At 37.1% G+C, this 27,314-nt stretch overlaps 1 protein-coding gene across 5 annotated transcripts in view; it reads left to right on the top strand.

The window, feature by feature from the left end:
* rhot1a (ras homolog family member T1a) overlaps nt 1-27,067 on the top strand; it is a 36,181-nt gene extending 9,114 nt beyond the window's left edge. The window contains exons 7-21 of one of the 5 annotated variants that reach the window (XM_052132164.1): nt 867-975; nt 2,744-2,845; nt 3,121-3,219; nt 6,040-6,148; nt 6,247-6,367; nt 7,100-7,184; nt 7,641-7,786; nt 7,874-7,974; nt 8,070-8,200; nt 8,278-8,355; nt 8,448-8,570; nt 8,870-9,072; nt 11,694-11,816; nt 16,641-16,776; nt 25,418-25,549. In XM_052132164.1, the coding sequence (XP_051988124.1) occupies nt 867-975; nt 2,744-2,845; nt 3,121-3,219; nt 6,040-6,148; nt 6,247-6,367; nt 7,100-7,184; nt 7,641-7,786; nt 7,874-7,974; nt 8,070-8,200; nt 8,278-8,355; nt 8,448-8,570; nt 8,870-9,072; nt 11,694-11,816; nt 16,641-16,773 (1,663 nt within the window). In that variant the 3' untranslated portion in view covers nt 16,774-16,776; nt 25,418-25,549. Of the gene's footprint in view, nt 1-866; nt 976-2,743; nt 2,846-3,120; nt 3,220-6,039; nt 6,149-6,246; nt 6,368-7,099; nt 7,185-7,640; nt 7,787-7,873; nt 7,975-8,069; nt 8,201-8,271; nt 8,356-8,447; nt 8,571-8,869; nt 9,073-11,693; nt 11,817-14,098; nt 14,587-16,640; nt 16,777-25,417 lie in introns of those variants that run through there. The other 4 variants (XM_052132163.1, XM_052132166.1, XM_052132167.1 and 1 more) reach the window with 4 other exon arrangements.
* The last annotated feature ends 247 nt before the right edge of the window (nt 27,068-27,314 follow it).

The following is a 27,314-nucleotide window of genomic DNA, read 5'->3' as shown; positions in this document are numbered from 1 at the left end:
TAAATGTTTAGATGTTAAAATACTTTCTCCTATCCCAGATTAAGCCCAATGTATAGTCTGACACGTGACAGGACGTGTAACTCAAATCTCGTCATCAGCAGAGTGTGCGAGCATTGAACGTGTGCAGCCAGATTTTTCTAACCTTATATTCTGAACGTGCAGAATGAGCATGCGCCTGGAATTATTTACACTAATTAGTGTGTCCACAAGGTGGCAACACTCACATTTAAGCCGTTGTTGTCACTAAGAATCGCTTGATGTTATCACCTCTAAACAACAGGAGACAAAGCTAAAAACAACAAAAGTGGATGTGCAAGAAAAGGACGTGTGTGAGGATGTCAGGAAATACCTGCATTTGTATACCTAGAGTCTGAAGGAATATAAGGACATCTTTATAGGTCTAAACTCCTCAAGAAAAATAGTCCAGTGTCTCGTAGCTGTCATAGGCACATGCGCTAAACACCTGTGAATGTTCGCACAGTCATATGTACTGTACTTTAACAGTTTCTCTTTTGACTCTGAGTGTACGTGTCAAAATTAAGGGATAATTTTGGCTTTAGTGTGAAAGGGATAGCTATAAGTAAGCAGTTCTTATGTTGACCTCTTTGAGGAGTTTAAACTTTAATGCTCTTTAGGCCTTTAAAAATTGCTTTGTCTGAGCGGTCTAACATGTTCAACATCTGGCTCAATTTATGATGTGAGTTTGGGGTAGGACTGCCTGTTTGTAAGAACGAGGACAATGAAATCATTATTTTTGTTTTGGTGCTTCTAGTGGAGCTGAAATTGCACAATTCACCTTTTAAGCATTGTGTCTTTGAAGCAGTAAAATGTAGTGTTTTTAATCAGTTTGTCTAACACTGTCACAGAGTACCATTGATTTTGGTGGGGAATAAATCTGATCTGGTGGAGCACAGCAGCATGGAGACCATCCTGCCCATCATGAATCAGTACTCTGAGATAGAGACTTGTGTGGAGGTGAGATGTGCACTCTGTCTACATGACATGACTGTCTTTTATACCTTTTAGATTGAACACTTGGACAAGATGTGTTAGTTTTAGTGTAATATTTTAGCTTTACCTTCTGATTTAAGCTTGATGATGCTGACACGTTTTGTACACGCCTCTCAGTGCTCTAGTATATTAGACACCGAGTGTGTGCAGAGGGATATTAGCTTCATGCAGGAAAGTGACCTCTGTGGGTCATGTGTCTCCACTCATTCTTGGTGCAGTGGTGGTATTATTTTCAATGTACAAGAGACTGATGGCTCACACTAAGCCATTAAATACAAAGTAAATCAGTCCTTTTAATTTGTCTAACAAAACTGCAAGTTTTTTTTCTAATTGGGCTCCTATAAATGTCAAAAGAGTCATTGTTGAGTTTAAAAAGAAATTAATGGGTGTTAATTTATTAAAAATAATATTCCGGGTTCAATACAAGTTAAGATCAATCGACAGCATTTATAGCATAATATGTATTACTACAAAAATGTATTTCCACTTTGCTTAAAAAAGAAAAAGTAAACCAAAAATCTGGGTTACAGTGAGACACTTACAATGGCCAATCACCCAATGCGGCCAATCCGTAAATGTTATAATACTAACATTTTGAAAAGTATAGTCACAAGACTGAAACAATATGCATGTTAAAGTGATCTTGGTGTTAATTTTACAACTTTATTGATATGACAACAACGACTGTAAAAACTATGTAAATTAAATAATTTAAGTGCTTATAAGAAATTAGAAGCTTCACCTTTCTGCCAAAAAATTTCCCTTTTCACTTCCATTGTAAGTGCCTCACTGTAACGTCGCCTAAATAATTTTTTTTGTTATCAACATTGTCAGAAGTGCTATCGATTGATCATAACTTGTATTGTACCCGAAATATTTATTTCAACTTTTATTAAATTATAAGTGTTTGTTAGAAATACTACTTTGGATTTAGATTGGATTATCAGCCTAAGGATTTAAATAATACCCTTGAATGCTGCACTTACCTTTGGATATATAACTCAGACAAGAACCAAGATCAGATGTGTTGTCCTGATGCAATGTTCATTTAATGGAGTAGTTCACCCAAAAATTTAAATTCTCCCATCATTTACTCCACTTCACGCCATCCGTCATCATGTGTATGACTTTCTTTTTTCTGCGGAACACAAAGATTTAAAATAATATATATTTCAGCTCTCTTGGTCCACACAATGCAAGTGAACGGTGACCTGAAATTTGAAGCTCCAAAAGGGACATAAAGGCAGCTTAAAAGTAATCCATAAGACTCCAGTGGTTAAATACATATTGGCTGAAGTTATATGATCGATATGGATTAGAAACCGATCAATATTTAAGACTGAAAATCTACACTTTCACATTCATCCACCTACTAGTTTGGGCTGGTTGAAGGTGGAGAGTGATGGTAATAATGGACTTATATATTGATCTGTTTCTCACCCACACCTATAGTATCACTTCTGAAGATATGAATTTAACTACTGGAGTCTTATTGATCACTTATATGCTGACTTTATGTCTGTTTTTGGACCTTCTGGGTTCTGGTCACCATTCACTTGCATTGTGAAAACCAAGATAGCTGAGATATTCTTCTAAAAGTCTTTTGTGTTTTGCAAAAAAAAAAAAAAAAGTCATACACATCTGGGAAGTCATAAGGTAGAGTAAATGATGTGAGAATTGTCATTTTTTGATCAATTATCCTTTTAATGGCTTTATTATTAATGTTTTTTAGTGTTCAGCCAAAAACCTGAAGAATATCTCAGAGTTGTTCTACTATGCCCAAAAGGCTGTTCTGCACCCCACAGGACCATTATACACCCCTGAAGAGAAAGAGGTAAGAGATTAGCTGTGATTATGCCTGTAGAGCTGTTAGGGCTGTTATCATGGCCACAGAATATCTGAATAGAGAACACGAGACATACTGTTAAAGTGCCTTTCACCATTATAATACCCGTATGTTTTTAGTTTGATGGAGATTACAACGTTAAGTTTTAGATTTGAAGAATTGGTTGGATTGCTGAAGCAAAACACCCACATTTAGTGATTTTTTTTTTTTTTATTTATTTATAATTTTTTTGTAGTAATGAGTTTCTTCTTTTTTCTCTTCAGATGAAACCATCTTGCATAAAAGCACTAACTCGCATTTTTAAATTATCTGACCTGGACAACGATGGCATCTTGAATGACAATGAGCTTAATTTTTTCCAGGTAAGAGAAGTTTATTTATTTGAAGGAAAAAAAAAAAAAAGAGAGACATTTTTTAATTTATTTCCGTTTTTCTGAGGTATTGTAGAACAGTACGCACGAGTAAGGCCACATTCACACAGCAGCAGAATTTGGTTGTCAGACCTGTATTTTTAATGCTTAATACAGCTACGTTCACACACAGTTCAGTTATTTACAAGAGTGACAACTGCATTCTATAACCGAACTGACACCTGCAAATTTTCAGATCTTACAACCGCTTTCTCGCAAACCTGTGCTGTTAGTTACATCATGTACAATGAAAGACAGTGTGTGTGTGTCTCTCGTGTGTTTCATGTGGGGTTTCATTAACTCACGGAGACGGAGAAATGAGCTGTGTGTCATCCGAAGATTCAGCTGCTGTCTTTCACCGGCTGCTCATGGGCATGAGCAAAAAGCTGCGCTCTGTACATGGTTAAAAAGCATTGAAAGCCATTGTCGTTAATTATGATCTGATGAATAAACTCAATTGGAATTTTTTGTTTAATAAAACGGCAGCAATTGTGATAAGACATGCCTGTGTTGTGGACGTCGTGATCTGGAGTCACTCAGCACGCGAACTAGCAAACCCCAGGGGTGGTAGCCAGCGTCTTTTACCACTGAGCTACCCAGGCCCCCTTCTGTGATCTTTTACTTTTGTTGTTTCTCATTCATCTGCATTGGATTGCACAACAGTTCCTGCCTAGTCGTAAGCAAATACAATGATGCGCTTTGTGCGTTTGTGGGCTGGGCGTTAGGACGATGTTATCGGATATCGACGATATCTTACAAAGATCCCGATGCTGATTGCAACACTCAATTGACAAACGTTGATCAACAATATTAGGAAATGGTAAAAGCATGGATCTGGGAAGTCAGCAAATATATTAAACTGTAGCCCAGAGAGTGAACTTGGCACCCACCAAATGTGACGAGGCTGAATCCTGTTGGCAAGCTCCTCGTCCAAATGTATTTCATGCGCAGGAAATTTTGCTCATCTACCCACAACAGGCGGGCGACCTGTAAGACATCTCGAAGTGACACATGAAAGAAATGCTGTTAGTCACAAAGACATGAACTTGAAGAAACACACTTTATTATATTTTTAAGAACAGACAAAAGAAAAGCCTTCATTGCTCGTGTCTGATTCTCTGTTTGTTCAGAGGTGTGAAGCACGAGCCTGTCTTGTGGAACAAGCTCATTTTAAAGAGTTTACACACATTTTTCTCTGTTGCATTTATCTGAAAACTGTTTGCCAGTATAATGTTGTCTATGAGAATGCTGCAAATGATTTCCGATCATCTCGTGAGGTGCTGCGAGTTTAGTTCACTTTATTTCTGTGAATGCAACTGCAGGTTCAGTAATATATACAGTTATCTTTGTATTAAAGAAACAAAGAAGAAAGTGATTAAATCATAAAGTAATATAATACACGTACATCTTAAACCTAAAATAAGTTCTATTTTACTTTCTTTAGGCAGCATAAACTGGATTACCAAAACGCAACACTAACACAAATTCGATAAGAACACACATTTGGCGGCGTTATTTTGGAGACGCAAGGGAATTTATTATGATTATTATTATCTTTACATTTATATTTGTCTTTAGTTCTTAATCTATAAGCTATTAGTAATTTTTCACCTGTTGCCATTGACGGGTGCTTGCGTAATGGCAAATGGACCGTGGAGATAGTAAATGTTTGGATTTGGGGAAGTGGATAAATAAGATTTTTTTGATCACTTTTTGTTTAAAGTGCATTTTGTATTTTGAAACATCTTTTTGTTTATATTTTTCATGTTTCAATAAAAGATTTAAATTTTTAGATCAAAATCAATAAAGCAAAAATATTCACTGACCCTCGACAGGGGAGTTGACTATATAATCGTATATTGTGATGTATTGCGATTAACTTTTACGTCATTCGAGCTTGGATGTGCACCAAAAGTGCAAGTCTGAAAGCACCCTGAAGCCCAAAAGGCAGTATAAAAGTAATCCATAAGCCTCCAGTATTTAGATCCATATCTTCAGAAGTGATATGATAGGTATTTAAGTCCTATTTTTAACTGTAAATCTACACTTTTACCTCCACATTCTGGTGTGGAAGTGACTTTCACATTCAGCCACCTACTTGGTGGGGCTTGTCAAAGGTTCAGTTTGATAGTAAAAAAAAAAAAAGGACTTAAAGGAATAGTTCACCCAAAATGTTTAATTCTCTATAATCATTTACTCATCCTCATGCCATCCCAGATGTGTATGACTTTCCATATAATGCAAGTGAATGGGTGTCACAATGTTAAAGCTCAAAAAATCACATAAGTCAGCATTAAAGTAATCCAGATGACTTCAGTGGTTAAATCCATGTTTTCAGGATCTGTATTATTGGTGAGGGTGAGAAACAGATCAATATTTTTTACTACCAGTATCCACATTTGACCAGTCCAAACCAGTAGTTGGCTGAATGTGAAAATTTTGACTAAAATAATGATCTGTTTCTAATCCATATCTATCATATTGCTAAACTACTTCTTTAACAAGAGTTAAAATGCCTAACTATATCAGGTGTTACAAATAAAAACAGGAATTCAACATTTGCAATTGTTTTTAGTTGTTTTCAGTGGCATTTTTTTTCCCGAACCCCCCATAATGTCTGATACTGCTTTGTGCTGAAATTACTGTGTCTTCCCCCCCAAAAAAGATGTGTATAGTTGATGGGGTGAGGTTGTTTCCATATTGCACATTACCAAGTGCAGTGGATGATATGCTCTGGCAACATGGTTGATAATTGGTGGTCTTACTTTGCAGAGAACTTGTTTCAACATACCCCTAGCACCTCAAGCCCTGGAGGATGTGAAGAATGTTGTGCGGAAAAATATGTCAGATGGGGTGAAGGACAACGGCCTCACACTGAAGGGTGAGCTGATCAGAGAGACAAATAATGTTGCCCCTGCAACAAATAATGTTGCACTGTTTGTTTCTCTGACTTGACTATGTGTATTCTCTGTCTACCAGGCTTCTTGTTCCTTCATACACTATTTATTCAGAGAGGAAGGCATGAGACCACATGGACTGTGCTCAGAAGGTTTGGTTATGATGATGACCTGGAGCTGACCCAAGAATACTTGTTTCCACTGTGAGTCCAAGGATAGTTCTCCCAAAAATGAACATTCTCTCATTTACTCACGCTCATGATAACCCAGGTGTGTATGGGTTTCTTCTGCTGAACACATTTGAAGAAAAATGTAACAATATCATAGTCCTTAAAATGCAAGTGGATGGTGTTCCGACATTTGAATCTCCAAAAATCACATACAGTCAGCATAAACGTCATCAATATGACTCCAACGGTTAAATTCATGTCTTCTAAAGCAACACGATTGCTTTTGGTGTGATACAGATCAATATTTAAGTACTTTTTGACTGTCATTGCATGCGTTAAGCTTCATGAGAATGCTGAGTTCACGCTGTCTGTTGTGTGACGTTTATACTGGCTGTCTCTGATCACTATCCACTTGCATGATAAGAAGGTACTGAGCGAAGATATTTTTCTTCAAATGTGTTCTTCTGGAGAAAGAAAGTCATATACATCTGGGATATCATGAGGGTGAGAAAATTATGAGGAAATTTTAATTTCACTATTTAAATTTGATGGGCTTTTGTCGGGCTTTTGTCACGATAAAAAGCTTAGAAATTGAAGTCCACTATTTCTGGGAGGGGCATATTGCATTTTTACCATGAATGCTAAAAATGTTTTTGCAAAAAAAATGGCTTACTGCCCTGTTTTTTAAAGAAACAGAACCACAGTGTCCAATTGTGGTTTTCTAATCAGGTCAGATACATTTTTAACATCCATTTATTTTCATAGGTTCAAAATACCTCCAGATTGCACCACAGAGCTGAACCACAATGCCTACCTCTTCCTCCAGAGTGTCTTTGACAAGCATGACAAGGTGAGCTCAGCAAAATGTCATTCAGTTTCATTGAAAAGTACAGTTATGTAACTTCAGTCAGTGGATGGTATTTTGAATACAGAACATTGATATTGCTATATGTTAAAATACCAAAGTGTTTGTTTTGTTATATAATACAACGTGTTTTACAACATCACCCTGTTGAAGGACATGTTAGGGGCTGTTCACACAAGATGTGTTCTTGCGTTCAAAACCAGTAAGACGCAGCACAATTGAAAAGACTGCAAGTCTCTAATTTTTAAGAGTTACATTTTTTAACTTGACACGGCATCTTAAAAAATTGGCGCTCATGGCACAAGACACTGAAATAATTGTGAGAAATCAGTTTAGCACAAGGTACATTGACAAATAATTAAAAACTGTCCCCCTTAATGAGTGGTTCGACTGCCCTATTGAATTGTTCTCTATTTCTTTTTTTAAACACTTGTGCTTCAGGATCGGGACTGTGCCCTGTCTACAGATGAGCTGAAAGATTTATTCAAGGTCTTTCCCTACATGCCCTGGGGTCCTGATGTCAACAACACGGTCTGCACCAATGAGCAGGGCTGGATCACTTACCAAGGCTACCTTTCCCAGTGGACGTAAGTGCCGCACTCATTCTACATTGTCATGTTGGTCTTGAACACACTGTAGTCATAGTTCTCCACTGAAGTAGTTTGTCATTTTAGGCTAACAACATACCTAGATGTACAACGCTGCTTAGAGTACATGGGTTACCTTGGTTACTCCATTATTCAAGAACAGGAATCACAAGCAGCAGCTATTACAGGTAAGAAAGTTCAGTCAAGATCAATTCTGCATTGTCTATAGAGTCTGGTTAAGCCATGCATTGTGTAATCGATTAACGTGTCCTCCCATGTGCAGTCACCAGGAATAAGCGCATTGACCTGCAGAAAAAACAAACCCAGCGAAGTGTTTTCCACTGCAATGTCCTGGGAGCTCGAGGCAGTGGTAAAAGCAGTTTTTTGCAGGCTTTCCTGGGCAGGAATCTGGTGGTGAGTACGGATACCTCACAAAATCAAACCGCTTCATTTCATGATTGATTGATTTTCGCTCAATATTTCAGCATCAGAAGAGGATAAGAGAAGACCACAAATCTTACTATGCCATTAGCACCACTTATGTTTATGGACAGGAGAAATACTTGCTTGTAAGTATAAGCCCTGTGGCTATGTAAAATATGATCACCTTCATGTCTTGACACTCTTGATAACTTTCTCTCTCTCTCTCTCTCTCTCTCAGTTGCATGAGTTGCTTCCAGACTTTGAGTTCCTCTCAGAGGCTGATCTGGCCTGTGATATCGTTTGCCTGGTCTATGACATCAGCAACCCTCGCTCCTTTGAGTACTGCGCTAAAGTCTACAAGGCGAGCAAGTTTTATATTTACTGGAAATACCTTTGCAATAACAAAAAGCATCATTTTGGACAGCTATGTTTTGACTCTGATATTCAATCATTGAAAATAAATTGCACAATCATTCAGTTTTCTGATATAAAGCAAAGTACTTTTGTAAGCTTGTTTGCCTCTATAAATTGTTACGAAGAACCTCCTTTTTTGGTTGTGCTTTACCCTACCGAATTGGCTTTTTTTATTTTCTAGTTTGCTGATTATCCTGGTTGAAGGTAATTCAACTTTTTAACAATAACACCAATGTCCATTTACAGAAATACTTTATTGACAGCAAGACCCCATGTATAATTATTGCTGCCAAGTCAGACCTGCATGAAGCCCGTCAGTACTACACTCTGTCACCATTGGATTTCTGCCGGAAACACAAACTTCACCCGCCACAGCTGTTCACCTGCAACACAACTGAAGCACCCAACAAAGACATCTACACCAAACTTACCACCATGGCCATGTATCCGTGAGTAAAGCCTGCCTTTCCCCTCTTTAACCAGTCTGCGCCTTTGTTAACCCATCTTGTTAGATTGTGTTTGGCTAGACCATCTCTTGTGTGTCTGTGTGGATGTTGTTTTCCTTTTGTGCTTGTTATATAGTAGACAGTTATACTGCGTTTCAATGCTGTTTTTTCTGTCAACAGACATTGTAGTGGTGCAGTGATAAAAGTATTTTAGCGATTACATTTGGTCTTTATTGCATTAGTGCTCAACAATTGTGAGTCGAGTTGTTGTTCTATATGGGCTGGCGATGAACCGTTCTTTCCTATGTTTGTGTATAGTAGTAACTAGAAAGAGCCAGATGTTACAGTAGGATTGTGGCCCACAAAGGACTCCAATCTGGCCCTTTCAATTAATTTCTCCAAACGACTCGCCAACTCACAAGTTATTGGTTTGAACCAGTCTGATGAATACATCACTGAATAATATCAATGAAACACAGCATCTGAATTATGTCTGATTCCCTTACGAAACCGCAAGCTTCTTCTCTCTGTCATACCAAAATGAAACAAGAACTGTTTTGTGTAAAAAAAAAAAAAAATCAATTTAAGTTTAATTAAATGTAAAATTGAATTCTGTCATTACACTTGTTCAAATGATAACATTAAGTTAAGATGGGCAATTTTTTTTAATAAATGGTTTTATAATCTTCATACATGATTTGTATATAGAGTATACAGTGCTTTGAAAAAGTATTTATCAACTTCCTGATTTCTTCTATTATGTATTTTTCATACTAAATTTTAGATATTCAAACGAGATATAACATAATAAATGTATATATATTTTATTGTAGCAAATTTGTTATCCAACACCTATTTCACCCATGTGGAAAAACAAACTGCTCCGTTAAATTTAATAGCTGGTTTTGCTAACTGCAAGCAAATGCTTCTGATAACTGGGTAGGACAACACTGTGGTAGAATTTTGTCCCACTCTTCTTTGCAAAACTGTTTTAGTTGAGCCACATTGGAGGGTTTGAGCATGAACTGCCCATTTAAGGTCCTGCCACAGCATCTCAATTGGGTCCAAGTCAGGAATTTGGCTAGGCCACTCCAAAACTTTTATTTAGCTTCTTTTGAGCCATTCAGAGGTGGACTTACTCCTATGCTTTGGATCATTGTCTAGCTGCATAATCCAGTTGCACTTGAGCTTCAACTCACAAACTGATGACCGGACGTTCTCCTTTAGGATTTTCTGGTAGATAGCAGAATTCATGATTCCCTCAATTATTGCAATTCACCCTTGCCCTGAAGCAGCAAATCCTCCCCACACATGCTTAACCGAATATATGATGTTCTTTTTGTAATTTAAAAAAAAAAAACAATGTTATCCCCTTTAATTTGGAATGCCCAATTCCCACTACTTAGTAGGTGCTCTTGGTGGTGTGATTACTCATTTCAATCTGGGTGGCGGAGGACATGTCTCAGTTGCCTCCGCCTCTGAGACCATACATGCATACTCTGTACGCATGTATGAATAGTTCAGCTCTCATACAGGTATGCTTAGTCCAATCTGGCCCTCGACCTGAAATAAGTTTGACACTCCTGGTCTAGCGTCTGGACCTGATTAACCCTTGGCAATCTAACACACAAAATATTAGTAGTAAATGTTTTTGGAAATCAGTTGCTTGGAGAGAACTACACAGAAACGTGCGATTTTTAAAGTATTAATTTAACTATTTTAATGGACTTTCAAGCTTAATGGTATTCTAGCATTATTGGGTTGTGCTAGGTTTTAGAAATCTTTAGTTTTGAATCTCTCCCTTCATGTTTGAGAAATGACGTACCAAAGCTTTCTAGCTTTATGCACCCTACTTGTTTCTGCATCTCTTTTCCTACTTTTTCTTTTGCGTGTTGTGCATATAGCTAGGTAGTTTTTGTTCTCAAAAATGCTCTGCTCCCAGAAATTGCTTTTCCATACAAGGATATCACTACATTTTCATTGGGGCTGTTAGTAATGAATCTACCATATAACATATTTGTTGAGAAAAGCCCCGATGTGAAGGTGATTCAAAGACAATACATTATTGTGGTAGACAAGTAAATAATTCTATATACATTATAAAAAGTGTCTGACTGTATTTTCAGTATTTCATGCCATGTTTTAGGATTCCATTCTGTGGTGCTCCGTTTAGCCGTTTTAGAATGTAAAAATGTGCCCTTTGTGAACAGCCCCCTTACTCATTCTATGCTGTTGCCGGGCTGATTGTAGAATCACATTGAGGCAGTACTTGGAGCATAAATGGCTCCAATGGTTGGAAAATCTCTTACAATACTATTTAATTTATATACAGCTCAGGGGGCATGATTAATTTTGTTAATTGCGTTATTTAAAAAAAATTATTAAATAGTTAATCTTACTTTTTGACAGCCATATATTTTACACCTTGAGCAGGTGTTTTTGGCCTTTTTACTGTTGTTTGTTTGTTTCCTGTGCTTATTTCCCTTCACCATTGTATCTACAAGCCCTACTTGCCCTCACCATAGAGGAGGGGCTGGAGCAACACTCGAACAACTTTGAGATCCAAATCTCCTGGAACTGCGTCACGTGACACTGACTCTTCCTGTCTGTGTGTGTTTCTGCAGCCACGCCAAGTTACGCTGCATGTGCACCTGCAACAGGTGTACCTTTTGCATCTGTCACAACCTCCTGAACACTGAGCTGGTGCGCTCTGTAAAGGCCAAACTCTACAGTGCCGTTCTGAACAGGTCTCTATGTAAAGCCCTACACACCCCCATTCTCCCTCTCTGCTGGACCTTCTTTAACCTTGGCTTTTTAACACCTTGTCCTTCTCTCTTCTTGACCTGCTGTTGGCCTGTCAGGTTTACATTGCATATCCACAAAGGGATATTGAGAAATATTCTGTGCATCTGTAAAAGAGTATGGCACTTTTTTTTTTACAAGACTTGTTTAAATTTTTATCTTAAAAGAATATTTCACCCAAAAGTTTAAATTCTGTAATTATCTCACCCTCCATTTCATTCCAAACGTTTGCTGTTATTTATTAATGTTATTATTATTAAAATATATTTATAATTTAATTCAGAATAATTTTTATGCAGCTTTTATTATACACTGACAGTTTTTATTACACGACTCCTTGGAATGCTAATATTCTGATTGGTCAGTCATGCCATCCAGCAGTCTGATATTTCTGAATAATACTATACAAGTAAACTAATAAAATATTTTAAACTCAAATCAATATTTTACATCTGTCATATAACATTCATGAAAATGGGCAGTTATTTTCATCATATAAACACCAACGAAATTCCAACACGAACTGTAGGCTGAATTCAGTTGTTTTTGTCCCCTTTTTCTCACATGGCATAATTTCAAATCCGATCATTATTTTGTGTCCTATTTAATTATTTATTTTTTAAGTAGCCATGTAATAAGTGATACACCATGACAGGGTCCTGACAATTCTGGCTTGGTTTATTTTGTGATAAAGACCGGCAGACTGTATATTATCTATCTATCTATCTATTCTAATTGGTCAGTGGCGCCATCTAGCGGTCTGATATTTCTCACTAACAATTGCATATCCACAGTCAGCTGGTTGTTATCGCAAAATAAACTCCTTCAGGATGATATAAGACCTGATCATAACAGCCGGCTGACTGTACATTATCCCTTACATATCAACCAAGTTCTTTCACATGGCTGTGTTTAAAAGGTAACACCCCGGCAGCCTAAGTCTCATTCGCTATTAGGAAGGTTAGGTTTTGGGTTAGATTTAATGGTAGGTTTAAGGTTAGGGGTAGGTGTGGGATTTATGTAGGACAAAGAAACAGTGAGACATTAGATAAGGGGCCATTGCCTTCTAGACATGATCCTGTCACACTCTAAAAAGGACAAGAACAGCGTAACAACTTTAAAAAAAACTCTGCTTTTGTGTTCCGCAGATATAAAAAACAGTATATTAGACTAACCTTGTGAAACGACATGAGTGAGTAAATAATAAAAAAAAAAAAATTGGGGTAAGCTAGTTCTTTAAATTTGGGGTCGTTTGAAACAGACTTATTGCAACTAAAATGTTAAGAATTTCACATCTTTTGTCTGGCAAGATATTCCGTTCTCTCAAAGTGTTATCCACACATAGCTCAAACATTTAGCCTCGTAATTTCTGTCTAACCACAAGTAATGCAGACAAGGCATGCTAGTGCATTTCCCTTTTTACTTCAGCCTGTATCTTGGACAACATTTAAGCTACTAATATTAATATTATTATACATAATATTCTACATCTTAAATTGATCATTTCAGATATTGTTTTTAAATGTTACTATGCATTTGTCCATGAGTTTACAATCACATAGTGATTTGAAGAATTGTTTAAATTGTATCATTTTATGCCTGCTAAAAGCATGCAGCTCTTTGAGTGTTTTTAATTTGAGTTTTTCTTCATACTTCCCATCAGCAGTTTTAGTTGCTTTATTAAAGGCATCCTTTGCATTTTGGACAGAATAAAATTGATGCATTTGCCCTGACCTTGGCGTTTGATGTCATGTCTGATATTTAACCCTCTTTTTCTGTAGCCCGTTGAAGTGGATATGCAAATAGTAAATCTGCACTAATTCACTCATCTATGCTTCAGGCACAAATGTGGCCACAAAGTTCAAATGTCACCTTTTTAGTTGCAATTTTTCCTGAGACTTTTTTCATACTGAGCAGTGAGCAGTTGATCTCGTAGATTTAAATATTTTCTTCTCTACCTATAAAATGTAACATCATAAGAATGCAAGGGTGTGACTTGGTTTTTATTTTTATTTTTTTAAGTAAATTTGCAAGTGACCATTAATGTATAAAGTTAGTACCAAAAAACATGAATGACTGAAACAGATTTTTATAAAATAATAATAATAATCTTTTAAAGCATGTGTCTTAACCTCTTTTATTATCTCATGCTCTTGGTGTACGAAATTCATTAAACTTTATTTCTTATTTAATCTTGTGATTTCATGTTTTGTTTTGTCCCCCTTAGGTGTTCCTTTTCCTTTATTTGGCTCGCCCTTTTCATCTTTGCTTTGCATCACTTTACATCATGCTAGTGCTCATTAATGGCATATCATCTCGCTCTCTTTTTAACCATCTCATGTTTTACATAGACAGAGACTAACTGCCACTAACAGGACAAATTATGTGATTTGACTAAGGAGGATCTAAGGAGCTTGGTTTGTGTTGGATTGTCTCTACGTTTGAAAGGCTAACATGTCTGACCTGTTGCTGCTTATATAGTGTTCATCTAAATTGCACAAGCTTCTCTAACCATTTTTGTTTGGTGCTTTGGTGGATCGTGTTTCACATGATTTGTGTTTTATCAATGTCATTTAGAGTTTAGAGCTAGATCTATAGTCTGTATTGTATTTATTTTCAAGTTTTGAATTAGTTGCTGACAATGCAGCACTCAGTAGATGGCAGCAGTTTTCTGTATGGAGAGATTAAGATACCATCTTGCAGACAATAAGTCAATTTTGTTGAATACTCTCAAGGTTACAGGTGAAACTCGAAAAATTAGAATATCGTGCAAAAGTTCATTAATTTCAGTAATTCAACTTAAAAGGTGAAACTAATATATTATATAGACTCATTACAAGCAAAGTAAGATATTTCAAGCCTTTATTTGATATAATTTTGATGATTATGGCTTACAGCTTATGAAAACCCCAAATTCAGAATCTCAGAAAATTAGAATATTGTGAAAAGGTTCAGTATTGTAGGCTCAAAGTGTCACACTCTAATCAGCTAAACACCTGCAAAGGGTTCCTGAGCCTTTAAATGGTCTCTCAGTCTGGTTCAGTTGAATTCACAATCATGGGGAAGACTGCTGACCTGACAGTTGTGCAGAAAACCATCATTGACACCCTCCACAAGGAGGGAAAGCCTCAAAAGGTAATTGCAAAAGAAGTTGGATGTTCTCAAAGTGCTGTATCAAAGCACATTAATAGAAAGTTAAATGGAAGGGAAAAGTGTGGAAGAAAAAGGTGCTCAAGCAGCAGGGATGACCGTAGCCTGGAGAGGATTGTCAGGAAAAGGCCACTCATATGTGTGGGGGAGCTTCACAAGGAGTGGACTGAGGCTTCAAATGTCGTATTCCTCTTGTCAAGCCGCTCCTGAACAACAAACAACGTCAGAAGCGTCTTACCTGGGCTAAAGAAAAAAAGAAGTGGTCTGTTGCTCAGTGGTCCAAAGTCCTCTTTTCTGATGAGAGCAAATTTTGCATCTCATTTGGAAACCAAGGTCCCAGAGTCTGGAGGAAGAATGGAGAGGCACACAATCCAAGATGCTTGAAGTCCAGTGTGAAGTTTCCACAGTCTGTGTTGGTTTGGGGAGCCATGTCATCGGCTGGTGTTGGTCCACTGTGCTTTATTAAGTCCAGAGTCAACGCAGCCGTCTACCGGGACATTTTAGAGCACTTCATGCTTCCTTCAGCAGATAAGCTTTATGGAGATGCTGACTTCATTTTCCAGCAGGACTTGGCACCTGCCCACACTGCCAAAAGTACCAAAACCTGGTTCAATGACCATGGTATTACTGTGCTTGATTGGCCAGCAAACTCGCCTGACCTGAACCCCATAGAGAATCTATGGGGCACTGCCAAGAGAAAGATGAGAGGCATGAGACCAAACAATGCAGAAGAGCTGAAGGCCGCTATTGAAGCATCTTGGTCTTCCATAACACCTCAGCAGTGCCACAGGCTGATAGCATCCATGCCACGCCACATTGAGGCAGTAATTAATGCAAAGGGGCCCAAACCAAGTACTGAGTACATATGCATGATTATACTTTTCAGAGGGCCGACATTTCTGTATTTAAAATCCTTTTTTTTTATTGATTTCATGTAATATTCTAATTTTCTGAGATTCTGAATTTGGGGTTTTCATAAGCTGTAAGCCATAATCATAAAAATTATATCAAATAAAGGCTTGAAATATCTTACTTTGCTTGTAATGAGTCTATATAATATATTAGTTTCACCTTTTAAGTTGAATTACTGAAATTAATGAACTTTTGCACGATATTCTAATTTTTCGAGTTTCACCTATATATTCAAATATTTAATATCGAAACACTTAAAAGCAGAAAACAAAATTCCACATCTTTTATCACTAAATCGATTGTATTCACAGCAGTCCTCTTAGTTTCTTTAATTCAGCTGACAAAAAAAAAAGGTGCACAAATCCATACACACACTTCTTGGAGTGTTTTTCTGTCATAAAATAGACAAATCAATTGAGCATTTCTTGTAAATTTCCCCATAGAAATGAATGGGTCACTATGGCAACCCAAATTTGTTTTTAAGTCATACTAAACCAGAGTATCTATACATGCATAACAAACTCCTAGAGACAGACATATTGATATTGTCAAATCATACATTGGGTGTTAGTTTAAAGTGCCAAAGCAGCCATTTCTTTATTAAGCTGTAGTGGTGTGTGTACGTTTACAGCATGTGGTGAGCAGCGGGGTGGTGTTGTTGGGTGTGCAGTTGTTGAACTGCCGTGCTGTGTGCATGTCTGTATAAGGTTGAGGCACTTTATTCAAGATGTGGGCACGTTTGTGTGGCTAATGAGGACTTCAGCCTCAGTAATCAGGTTCATCCAGTCAGCTTTGTTGAGGACTCTGTCTACATGGATACGTCTGTCGTCCCATTTGTGACAGGTAAAGACCCCCTTACTTGGGTACCTAGGTACTTTATTGTTCACTAAGGTGAATTAATCTACTTGTATTCCATTCTTAAATGGTTTTTGGCAAGGTGGTTCAAAGAAATTGGAAAGGTGGTTCAATGAAATTGGATTCTTAATTCTTTATTTTGAATTCTTTCTCTCACCACAAAGTCTGTAAAGGTGAAGTGTGTAATTTCTGTGCCTCTAGCATCACATTGCAAATATAATTGCAAAAATAATGTTTTCAAACAGTTTCTCCAACACTCCCCTCTATCCCAATACTATTGTGGCAGGATACTTGGGATACCTAAATAAACACAGCAAAGATTTGATAGTGCCACATTGCTTTTGTGAGTAAACCACCAATTAATTTATTACTTGTAGTTGTCTCTGTATATAAGTAGGGATAGGAGGAAGTACAGTATTTTAACATTGAAAAAATGTAACACTTCAACTTTGAGGTAAATACTCATGTTATTGCTAGAAATATATGGACTTCTATAGTTGATTTATCGTCATTGAATGTTGAATTAGCTTTGTGGCTTCTTTGATATTGAATGTGTTTCACAGACAAAACTCTCAAAATGGCTATGATAAACTTTTAATTTAAAAGTTTGAATCTGACAATATATTGGAGTGTGTTTAAAGTGAGTTCTTCCTTTGGATGCGAGTTGGGGAAACAACTTGTCCTGTATTGTGTTTCTCTTTCGTCATGTTCATCTGTGCAGTGTGTTTTTACTTTTTTCCCTTGAAAACATGAGCTGGCTCTTTCATGCTTTTTCTCTCTCTCTGCTTTCCATGGTACCTCTTCTCTCCTGATTGCTAATTGTTTCTGTATATTAAAGGCAAAACAAAAGACAGATTGAAAACCCTACTAATGCTGAAATTGGACAATAATGCTTTGTCTTGGTTGTTTCATCATGCGCTGGCTATAGTTATGTCTGAGTGTGAATCTTAAAAAAAATAAATAAAAATGTTGGGGCAATCATTTTTATTTTTTCACTTAAATGTATTACAGTAAAACAACTGTAATACGGGGGGGTCATGTGATGCTATACAATGGCTGATCACTTGAAGGCGAGCTCCATTTAAACTTTGCTACAATTATCCTTTTAAGCAATATTAACTATTGAGAACATTATAATTTTGTTTTGTAAACTGTGCTGGGAGTGCAGGATGTCGAAAACGTCGGCCCATTAAAAAGCACTTGCGTTCTCGCACTGTAGACGACTTGCAGGATCAAGATGGCAGGGGTCCAGTTGATAATGACAGCGAGCCTCACGACGTAGGTCGGGATACCTCGATCATTTATGCAGCATTAACAAAAATCTCGACTGACATGGAGGGCCTCGTGGAAATACATAGAGTGATCACGTATATGGAGGTGATAATTTCCACCTTGATAACAAGAATGGACGAGGTTGAGAAGCAAGTTGAGTCTCTGGAGTCAGCCGAAAGAGATCTACAGGCTAACCCGCCATCCAACAAAGCTGATATGGAACGGGTGTGGGAAAAACTGTACTTAATTGTCTGAGGCTCTTTAGAGGACAGGGCGGGATTTTTTTTTTTTGTGCTCTTGCAATAAGCATCGAGTGCCCGCGCAATATGTTTTGCTTGTTCTTGCAATAGTTTTGCATTCTTTTGCAATACATTTACCATGGTTTTGTAAATTTACCATGGTACAGTAACTTTTTGTAGTGAAACCGTTAGTTATAATACATTAAAACAAAAACAATAGTTAATAATTTTGTGATTACTATGTTTATAGTACAAATACTATGGCTAAAATATGGTAGGCCCATTTGCAGTAAAACCATAATATTAACCATGGTTAATCTATAGTAAAACCATGGTTACTATGTGGATACAGTATAATTGAAACTATGGTTACTAAAGTCTACCAATACAATAGTAAAACCATGGATTTACAGTTGCAGTCAGAAGTTTACGTACACTTAGGATGAAGCCATTAAAACACATTTTTTAACCACTTCACAGATTTCATATTATCAACCTATAGTTTTGGCAAGTTGTTTAGGGTGCATGACATGAGTAATTTTTCCAACAATTGTTTACAGACTGATTGTTTCACTTTTAAAGACTATATCACAATTCCAGTGGGTCAGATGTTTACATACACTAAGTTAACTGTGCCTTTAAGCAGCTTGGTATGGAATGATATTAATCTCATTATTATTAATGAATGCACACACAATTATTCATGTACTAGATACATTTTGTGAATGTATTTTACTAACCACATACAAATGCCATTTGATTTGAATCTGTGGAATTCGGGATTGAATGATTGTGCAGCGATTTGTACAAATACAGACATGTTTGCAAATAAACATGGTCTGTTCTACATTAATAAATCAAAAATTGCTCATGCAAAAATGAATCTGTGCATTTGTGGATCAGAAGACACGCGTGCATTTATTGACATCTTGTTCGAATCGATCGTGTTCGGGTCATTTGGATTTTGAGACTTCCTTTTCTTACACACACAACTAACGAACAAGCCAGTGCTATTCATTAACGTGAACACGATTCGTAAATGTGTGTCACTATACAATGAAACAAATGCTTTTCAACCGGTGTCTGTAGAATTAAGAATTACATAAATGTGCAGCAATTTGTACAAATAAAGTCATGTTTGTGAGTATAAATGTTCTGCTTTGTATTAAAGTGTGACAATTTCCGTGTGCAAAAAGGAATCCGTGCATTTCTGGATCAGGCGACACGCGTGCATTTATTGATTCCTTGTTTGAGTCGATCCTGTTCGGTTCATTTGGAGTTTGAGACTTGTTTTCCGCACTTTCAACATTGAGGATCCACACGCAACTGAAAGGCAAGGCAGGCAGCTACCACTAGATGGCAGTCGCAGAGAATTACCGAGTTGGCCTGCCCTGGTTTGAGAACAGGTGATAATGGACATTTTGGCATTCTCCCGAAGAACCTTTAAAACATGGATAATACCATTTTAAACCAACAAGCTGGTTGGGTAAGTAACACTAATCTTTTTTTCTTTTTTTTTCCTTTTATTGCATACTGAAAAGAAGAAAAAAAAAGTAACTTCCTGTAGACTAGCAAGTTAAAAACAATGTACATTTGATATATGACATATTAATTACATTTTATAAATATTCATTTGATGAGATATTAACAAAAACATGTTGGCTCTTCATTATGTATGTTAGATTATTGTTTAGAGTGTGAGCTGATCAGGGAGGAGAGAATGTTGGCGTGGCTCGTCTGATGTTTTCTGAACGTGGAGAAACTGCAAGAAAAACAAAACTAAGGACACTTGTGACAAATGTCAAAAGGTAGTGTGTGGGATCTACACATGGAAGGTAGAGAGTACATGTGTTGAGTAATCGATCCACAAGCGTCAGTGAATGATGTGCGGGGTTTGCCCCCAAAACAGCCAGATGCCTTGTTCAAGTGAGCCCACTTTTAGGAGAATTCGTTCATAATGATTTTACAGCATGATATTTTTGCTCACAGTAAAACAAATATTGCTTTCTAAATCAGTTCGTTTTCCCACAGTTTAGCTAATGTTCATATTCTTTATTAACTGTTTTGGCCATTTTGGGTTTGGCCTATATGTGTTTCATACATGTCTAAGGTTTTTACTATGCATTGAAATACACATTGGTGATGTTTTTATAAGCTATTGTATTGATTTGTTTTTATTTTACAAAGAAAATAATTTAATATAAATAATCAAAGTTGCATCTGTAATCAGCTACAATAGCAAGTTCTGTGATTTTCGATGAACTAATACCGGTACATTTTCACATTCATTAGAATTTAAATTTCGTGTCCTGGTGTTTATTATTAATATAACAGATTAATTTATTCATGGATTTCGATTCCAGTGGTGGCTGCATAGGATTGTTTCCAATTTGTGTTGTCCAAACATTTCCAATAACTCCAGAGCGTTGTAAAGTCCAAAAGTCAACATGTTTTGAAAAAATATAGATTTAATGATTTCCCAAATTCACAACATGTTTTTATCTAACGAAATATTCCGCCTCAATCCATGTTTGTTGGCGTTTAGACTTTCAAAAACATTTTCACTGTGGTGAAAAAACTTGCTGGACACAAAGCGAGGCACGCACCTTCCGGGGCAGTCTAGCAGCTAATATACATATATTTTTTGTACACTCACCTAAAGGATTATTAGGAACACCTGTTCAATTTCTCATTAATGCAATTATCTAATCAACCAATAACATGGCAGTTGCTTCAATGCATTTAGGGGTGTGGTCCTGGTCAAGACAATCTCCTGAACTCCAAACTGAATGTCAGAATGGGAAAGAAAGGTGATTTAAGCAATTTTGAGCGTGGCATGGTTGTTGGTGCCAGACGGGCCGGTCTGAGTATTTCACAATCTGCTCAGTTACTGGGATTTTCACGCACAACCATTTCTAGGGTTTACAAAGAATGGTGTGAAAAGGAAAAACATCCAGTATGCGGCAGTCCTGTGGGCTGAAAATGCCTTGTTGATGCTAGAGGTCAGAGGAGAATGGGCCGACTGATTCAAGCTGATAGAAGAGCAACTTTGCCTGAAATAACCACTCGCTACAACCGAGGTATGCAGCAAAGCATTTGTGAAGCCACAACACGCACAACCTTGAGGCGAATGGGCTACAACAGCAGAAGACCCCACCGGGTACCACTCATCTCCACTACAAATAGGAAAAAGAGGCTACAATTTGCAAGAGCTCACCAAAATTGGACAGTTGAAGACTGGAAAAATGTTGCCTGGTCTGATGAGTCTCGATTTCTGTTGAGACATTCAGATGGTAGAGTCAGAATTTGGCGTAAACAGAATGAGAACATGTATCCATCATGCCTTGTTACCACTGTGCAGGCTGGTGGTGGTGGTGTAATGGTGTGGGGATGTTTTCTTGGCACACTTTAGGCCCCTTAGTGCCAATTGGGCATCGTTTAAATGCCACGGCCTACCTGAGCATTGTTTCTGACCATGTCCATCCCTTTATGGCCACCATGTACCCATCCTCTGATGGCTACTTCCAGCAGGATAATGCACCATATCACAAAGCTTGAGTCATTTCAAGTTGGTTTCTTGAACATGACAATGAGTTCACTGTACTAAAATGGCCCCCACAGTCACCAGATCTCAACCCAATAGAGCATCTTTGGGATGTGGTGGAACGGGAGCTTCGTGCCCTGGATGTGCATCCCACAAATCTCCATCAACTGCAAGATGCTATCCTATCAATATGGGCCAACATTTCTAAAGAATGCTTTCAGCACCTTGTTGAATCAATGCCACGTAGAATGAAGGCAGTTCTGAAGTCGAAAGGGGGTCAAACACAGTATTAGTATGGTGTTCCTAATAATCCTTTAGGTGATATAACTATATAGAACTCTATAACTACTAGAATGGCCATAGCGGTCATTCTGATCGTTCATACTAGACTGTACCAAATGTCATGTCATATTTACATTCGACACTTCTATTGAGGTTTTAGAATGAAGCTTCTAATGTCTGTCGTCATATTTTATGACGTCATCACCCTAAAAAATGTCAAAATCCTCGAACAAAATCCTCAATTAGAATAAAATAGAATAATATGGATTAAATGGAGCACGGAGCCAAGCTTAACGTAGATAGTCCAATATAATACAATCTTTTTTTGTAATATATAATAGTGCTAGACTATACAAAAAATATATGTATATTAGCTGCTAGACTGCCCCGGAAGGTGCGTGCCTCGCTTTGTGTCCAGCAAGTTTTTTCACCACAGTGAAAATGTTTTTGAAAGTCTAAACGCCAACAAACATGGATTGAGGCGAATATTTCGTTAGATAAAAACATGTTGTGAATTTGGGAAATTATTAAATCTATATTTTTTCAAAACATGTTGACTTTTGGACTTTACAACGCTCTGGAGTTATTGGAAATGTTTGGACAACACAAATTGGAAACAATCCTATGCAGCCACCACTGGAATCGAAATCCATGAATAAATTAATCTGTTATATTAATAATAAACACCAGGACACGTAAATTTAAATTCTAATGAATGTGAAAATGTATTAGTTCATCGAAAATCACAGAACTTGCTATTGTAGCTGATTACAGATGCAACTTTGATTATTTATATTAAATTATTTTCTTTGTAAAATAAAAACAAATCAATACAATAGCTTATAAAAACATCACCAATGTGTATTTCAATGCATAGTAAAAACCTTAGACATGTATGAAACACATATAGGCCAAACCCAAAATGGCCAAAACAGTTAATAAAGAATATGAACATTAGCTAAACTGTGGGAAAACGAACTGATTTAGAAAGCAATATTTGTTTTACTGTGAGCAAAAATATCATGCTGTAAAATCATTATGAACTGAATTCTCCTAAAAGTGGGCTCACTTGAACAAGGCATCTGGCTGTTTTGGGGGCAAACCCCGCACATCATTCACTGACGCTTGTGGATCGATTACTCAACACATGTACTCTCTACCTTCCATGTGTAGATCCCACACACTACCTTTTGACATTTGTCACAAGTGTCCTTAGTTTTGTTTTTCTTGCAGTTTCTCCACGTTCAGAAAACATCAGACGAGCCACGCCAACATTCTCTCCTCCCTGATCAGCTCACACTCTAAACAATAATCTAACATACATAATGAAGAGCCAACATGTTTTTGTTAATATCTCATCAAATGAATATTTATAAAATGTAATTAATATGTCAAATATATCAAATGTACATTGTTTTTAACTTGCTAGTCTATAGGAAGTTACTTTTTTTTTCTTCTTTTCAGTATGCAATAAAAGGAAAAAAAAAGAAAAAAAGATTAGTGTTACTTACCCAACCAGCTTGTTGGTTTAAAATGGTATTATCCATGTTTTAAAGGTTCTTCGGGAGAATGCCAAAATGTCCATTATCACCTGTTCTCAAACCAGGGCAGGCCAACTCGGTAATTCTCTGCGACTGCCATCTAGTGGTAGCTGCCTGCCTTGCCTTTCAGTTGCGTGTGGATCCTCAATGCTGAAAGTGCGGAAAACAAGTCTCAAAATCCAAATGAACCGAACAGGATCGACTCGAACAAGGAATCAATAAATGCACGCGTGTCTTCTGATCCACAAATGCACGGATTCATTTTTGCATGAGCAATTTTTGATTTATTAATGTAGAACAGACCATGTTTATTTGCAAACATGTCTGTATTTGTACAAATCGCTGCACAATCATTCAATCCCGAATTCCACAGATTCAAATCAAATGGCATTTGTTTGTGGTTAGTAAAATACATTCACAAAATGTATCTAGTACATGAATAATTGTGTGCATTCATTAATAATAAAGAGATTAATATCATTCCATAGCTTGGAACCTTCCAGAGAATGATGTCAAGCCTTTAGGTAGTTAGCTTCTGATAGGTTAATTGGAGTCTATTGGAGGTGTACCTGTGGATAAACTCAGTTCCTCTTTGCTTGACATTTAGAAAATCTAAAGAAATCAGCTAAGATCTCAGAAAAAAACATTGTGGACCTCCACAAGTCTGGTTCATTCTTGGGAGCAACTTCCAAATGCCTGAATGTACCACGTTCATCTGTAAAAACAAAAGTAAGCAAGTATAAACACCATGGGACCACGCAGCCATCATACAGCTCAGGAAGGAGACTCATTCTGTCTCCTAGAGATAAATGTAGTTTGGTGTGAAAAGTGTAAATCAATCCCAGAACAACAGCAAAGGACTGTGTGAAGATGCTGGAGGAAACGGGTAGACAAGTATCTATATTTAAAGTAAAACGAGTCCTATATAGATATAATCTGAAAGGCTGCTCAGCAAAGAAGCCTCTGCTCCAAAACCACCATAAAAAAGCCAGACTACAGTTTTCAAGTGCACTTGGGAACAAAGATCTTACTTTTTGGAGAAATGTCCTCTGGTCTGATGATGACCATAATGACCATCGTTATGTTTGGAACAAAAAGATTTGCAAGCGAGTGACTCCAGCCAGGTCTCCTAAGCAACCAAATTGGCCTGGTTGCTAGGGAGGGTAGAGTCACATGGGTTAACCTCCTTGTGGTCGATACAATATGGTTTGTTCTCAGTGGGGGCACGTGGCAAGTTGTGCATGGATGCCGTGGTGGATGGCATGAAGCCTCCACATGCGCTAGGTCTCCGAGGTAACGCACCCAACAAGCCACGTAATAAGATGCATGGATTGACGGTCTCCGACACAGACAACTGAGATTCATCCTATGCCACCCGTATTGAGTGAGTCACTACGCAACCACGAGGACTTAGAATGCATTGGCAATTGGACATTCCAAATTGGGGAAAGGGGTGGATTTGACCTGGACATGTTATTGATAGCTTTTTTGAGATTCACCCATCAGTTTAAATACTCTAATTAATCTAGGCCTAGATTTTAACTTCAGTACTTTCTAATTATAAAGTTCTAAATTTAAAATTGTATTACTTTCATTGGCAATCTGTAATTTTAGGACTACTTTTACTCTCAGTTGGGGCAGTAGGGATGTCATTGATTTGTCATTTGTCATCTCGTGAGTCTTATGGGCAGTCACATGAAGAATGTCATAACAAACATTAAATTTTTCTTCTCACTGTTACTCTTTTACAGACACATGACCCAAGCTGACCTGAAAAACTCAACATTTTGGTTGCAGGCCAGTGTCGGTGCCACCGTGTTTGCAGTTCTTGGCTTCGCCATGTATAAAGCTCTCCTCAAGCAGCGTTGATCTGCACAACTAGCATGTCACATCAACTCAGTCCTCCCCTGATAAACTACAAAACCCATTGTCCCTCATTCCATCCTTATTTCCTTTTCGAGAGAAGGTTATATGCAAAGTAATAGATGGCTTCAGTTTGTATAGTTGGAGATAGTTCACCTAAACATTTTTTAATTCTGTCATTGACTCAACCTGTTCCAATCCTTAATGACTTTTTTACCTCCGTGTAACACAAAAGATGTTAAGCAGCATGTTTGCATTTGTCACCATTCACTTTCATTGAATTGAAAAACGGCTCAATGAAAATTTATAGTGACTGAGGATAACATTTTTATTGAGCATCTCCTTTTGTGTTCCAAGGAAGAAAGTCATAAAGGATTGGAACGATATGGAGATGATTTAATGATGACATAATTTTAATTATTTGGTGAACTATCCCTTTAAAACAGCCTTTCCAAACCATGTGTCTTTCCATAAGTGTTTATGAACATACGATCCCTTATCAGCGGTGTGGTGGAAAAGGACATTTATTGTATGGCAGGACTTGCAATTACGCTCTCTGCTGGTTGGACATGGACATGTTTTTAATTTATGCAAACTGATATTTTCCTCTGTCAGTATTAATTGGTGTGACCTATATTGAAAACACACAGCAGAGGGACAGGGTTTACTGATCGATGACAGAAAACTATGTTTATATATGTATATATCTTACTGGACATTATAAGTTTGCCTGTATTTAGTGAACAAAATCATATTTTACCTTCTCACATAGATACACACGTGTTCAAGGGAGGAGCACTGAAACAAAACCATTTCTCACATGTAAAGGTCATTTTGCTCTTATTATATTAATTTATTTGCCTCATGTATTTTTTTGCAATGGCTTGAATCAGGAACAAGGGATACTTTGTTTTATTTTTATGTTGATATATATATATATATATATCAAAATCCTGTTTACCTGTTACTTTATAAAGATTATGCACAGCAACATTTCTGAATTTAATTCTTCCCATTTTTACGGTAATGGTTTGTTCACCCAAACTGAATTGTCATCATATACTTTATTTGTATGTCTTTCCAAGCCTATATGACTTCTGTAAAACACATTAGAAATTTTGAAGAATGTTGACATTGCTCTATTTTTCCCATACAATGAAAGTGAATGCTGACTGAGGTTGTTAGTCCCTACAATTCTGCCTAAATATCTCATTTTGTTCCAAGGAAGAAAGCCAGTCATACAGGTTTAAAACAACATATGGGTGATTAAATGATGACAGAATATTATTATATATCGGTGAATATTCAATTAAGAAATGGTGAGATGAAACCAGACCAATAGGATGGCATATAACATTGCAAAGACTTTATCAGTGATCTTTTCCTACTAACAATCATGTATAGACTGAGTTTCTGAAACATGTGTGTTCTAAAGTTTCAGATCTTATGCATATGTAACTTTCTGTGCAATTTTACATGTTCAAAACCATGGAATTGCCGCATTTCTGAGTTTTCAAACATTTACAATAAATAATTGTGTGAATAAATCGGTCTGTTTTGCTTGATTGGGACAAATTGAGCTTAGCTAGCACATTTATACAGTGAAATGAACATCACAGAGTTGGTGGTTTTTATTATGTTCATGATACATTTATGTGGCCTTTGTAATAATGGTAATAGACTCTGTATACTGCAAAACTAGCATATATCTATGCCACGTTTTGCTTTTAAATGAGGGAGGAAAGCCCCTGTCAATATGTAAAGATCAAAAGTGAGGATGTGACG

The sequence above is a fragment of the Xyrauchen texanus genome, chromosome 8 (genome assembly GCF_025860055.1).
Source record: "Xyrauchen texanus isolate HMW12.3.18 chromosome 8, RBS_HiC_50CHRs, whole genome shotgun sequence".
Lineage (NCBI taxonomy): Eukaryota > Metazoa > Chordata > Actinopteri > Cypriniformes > Catostomidae > Xyrauchen > Xyrauchen texanus.
The sequence above is the reverse complement of the archived record's forward strand: the minus strand, read 5'-3'. Positions and strand labels throughout refer to the sequence as shown.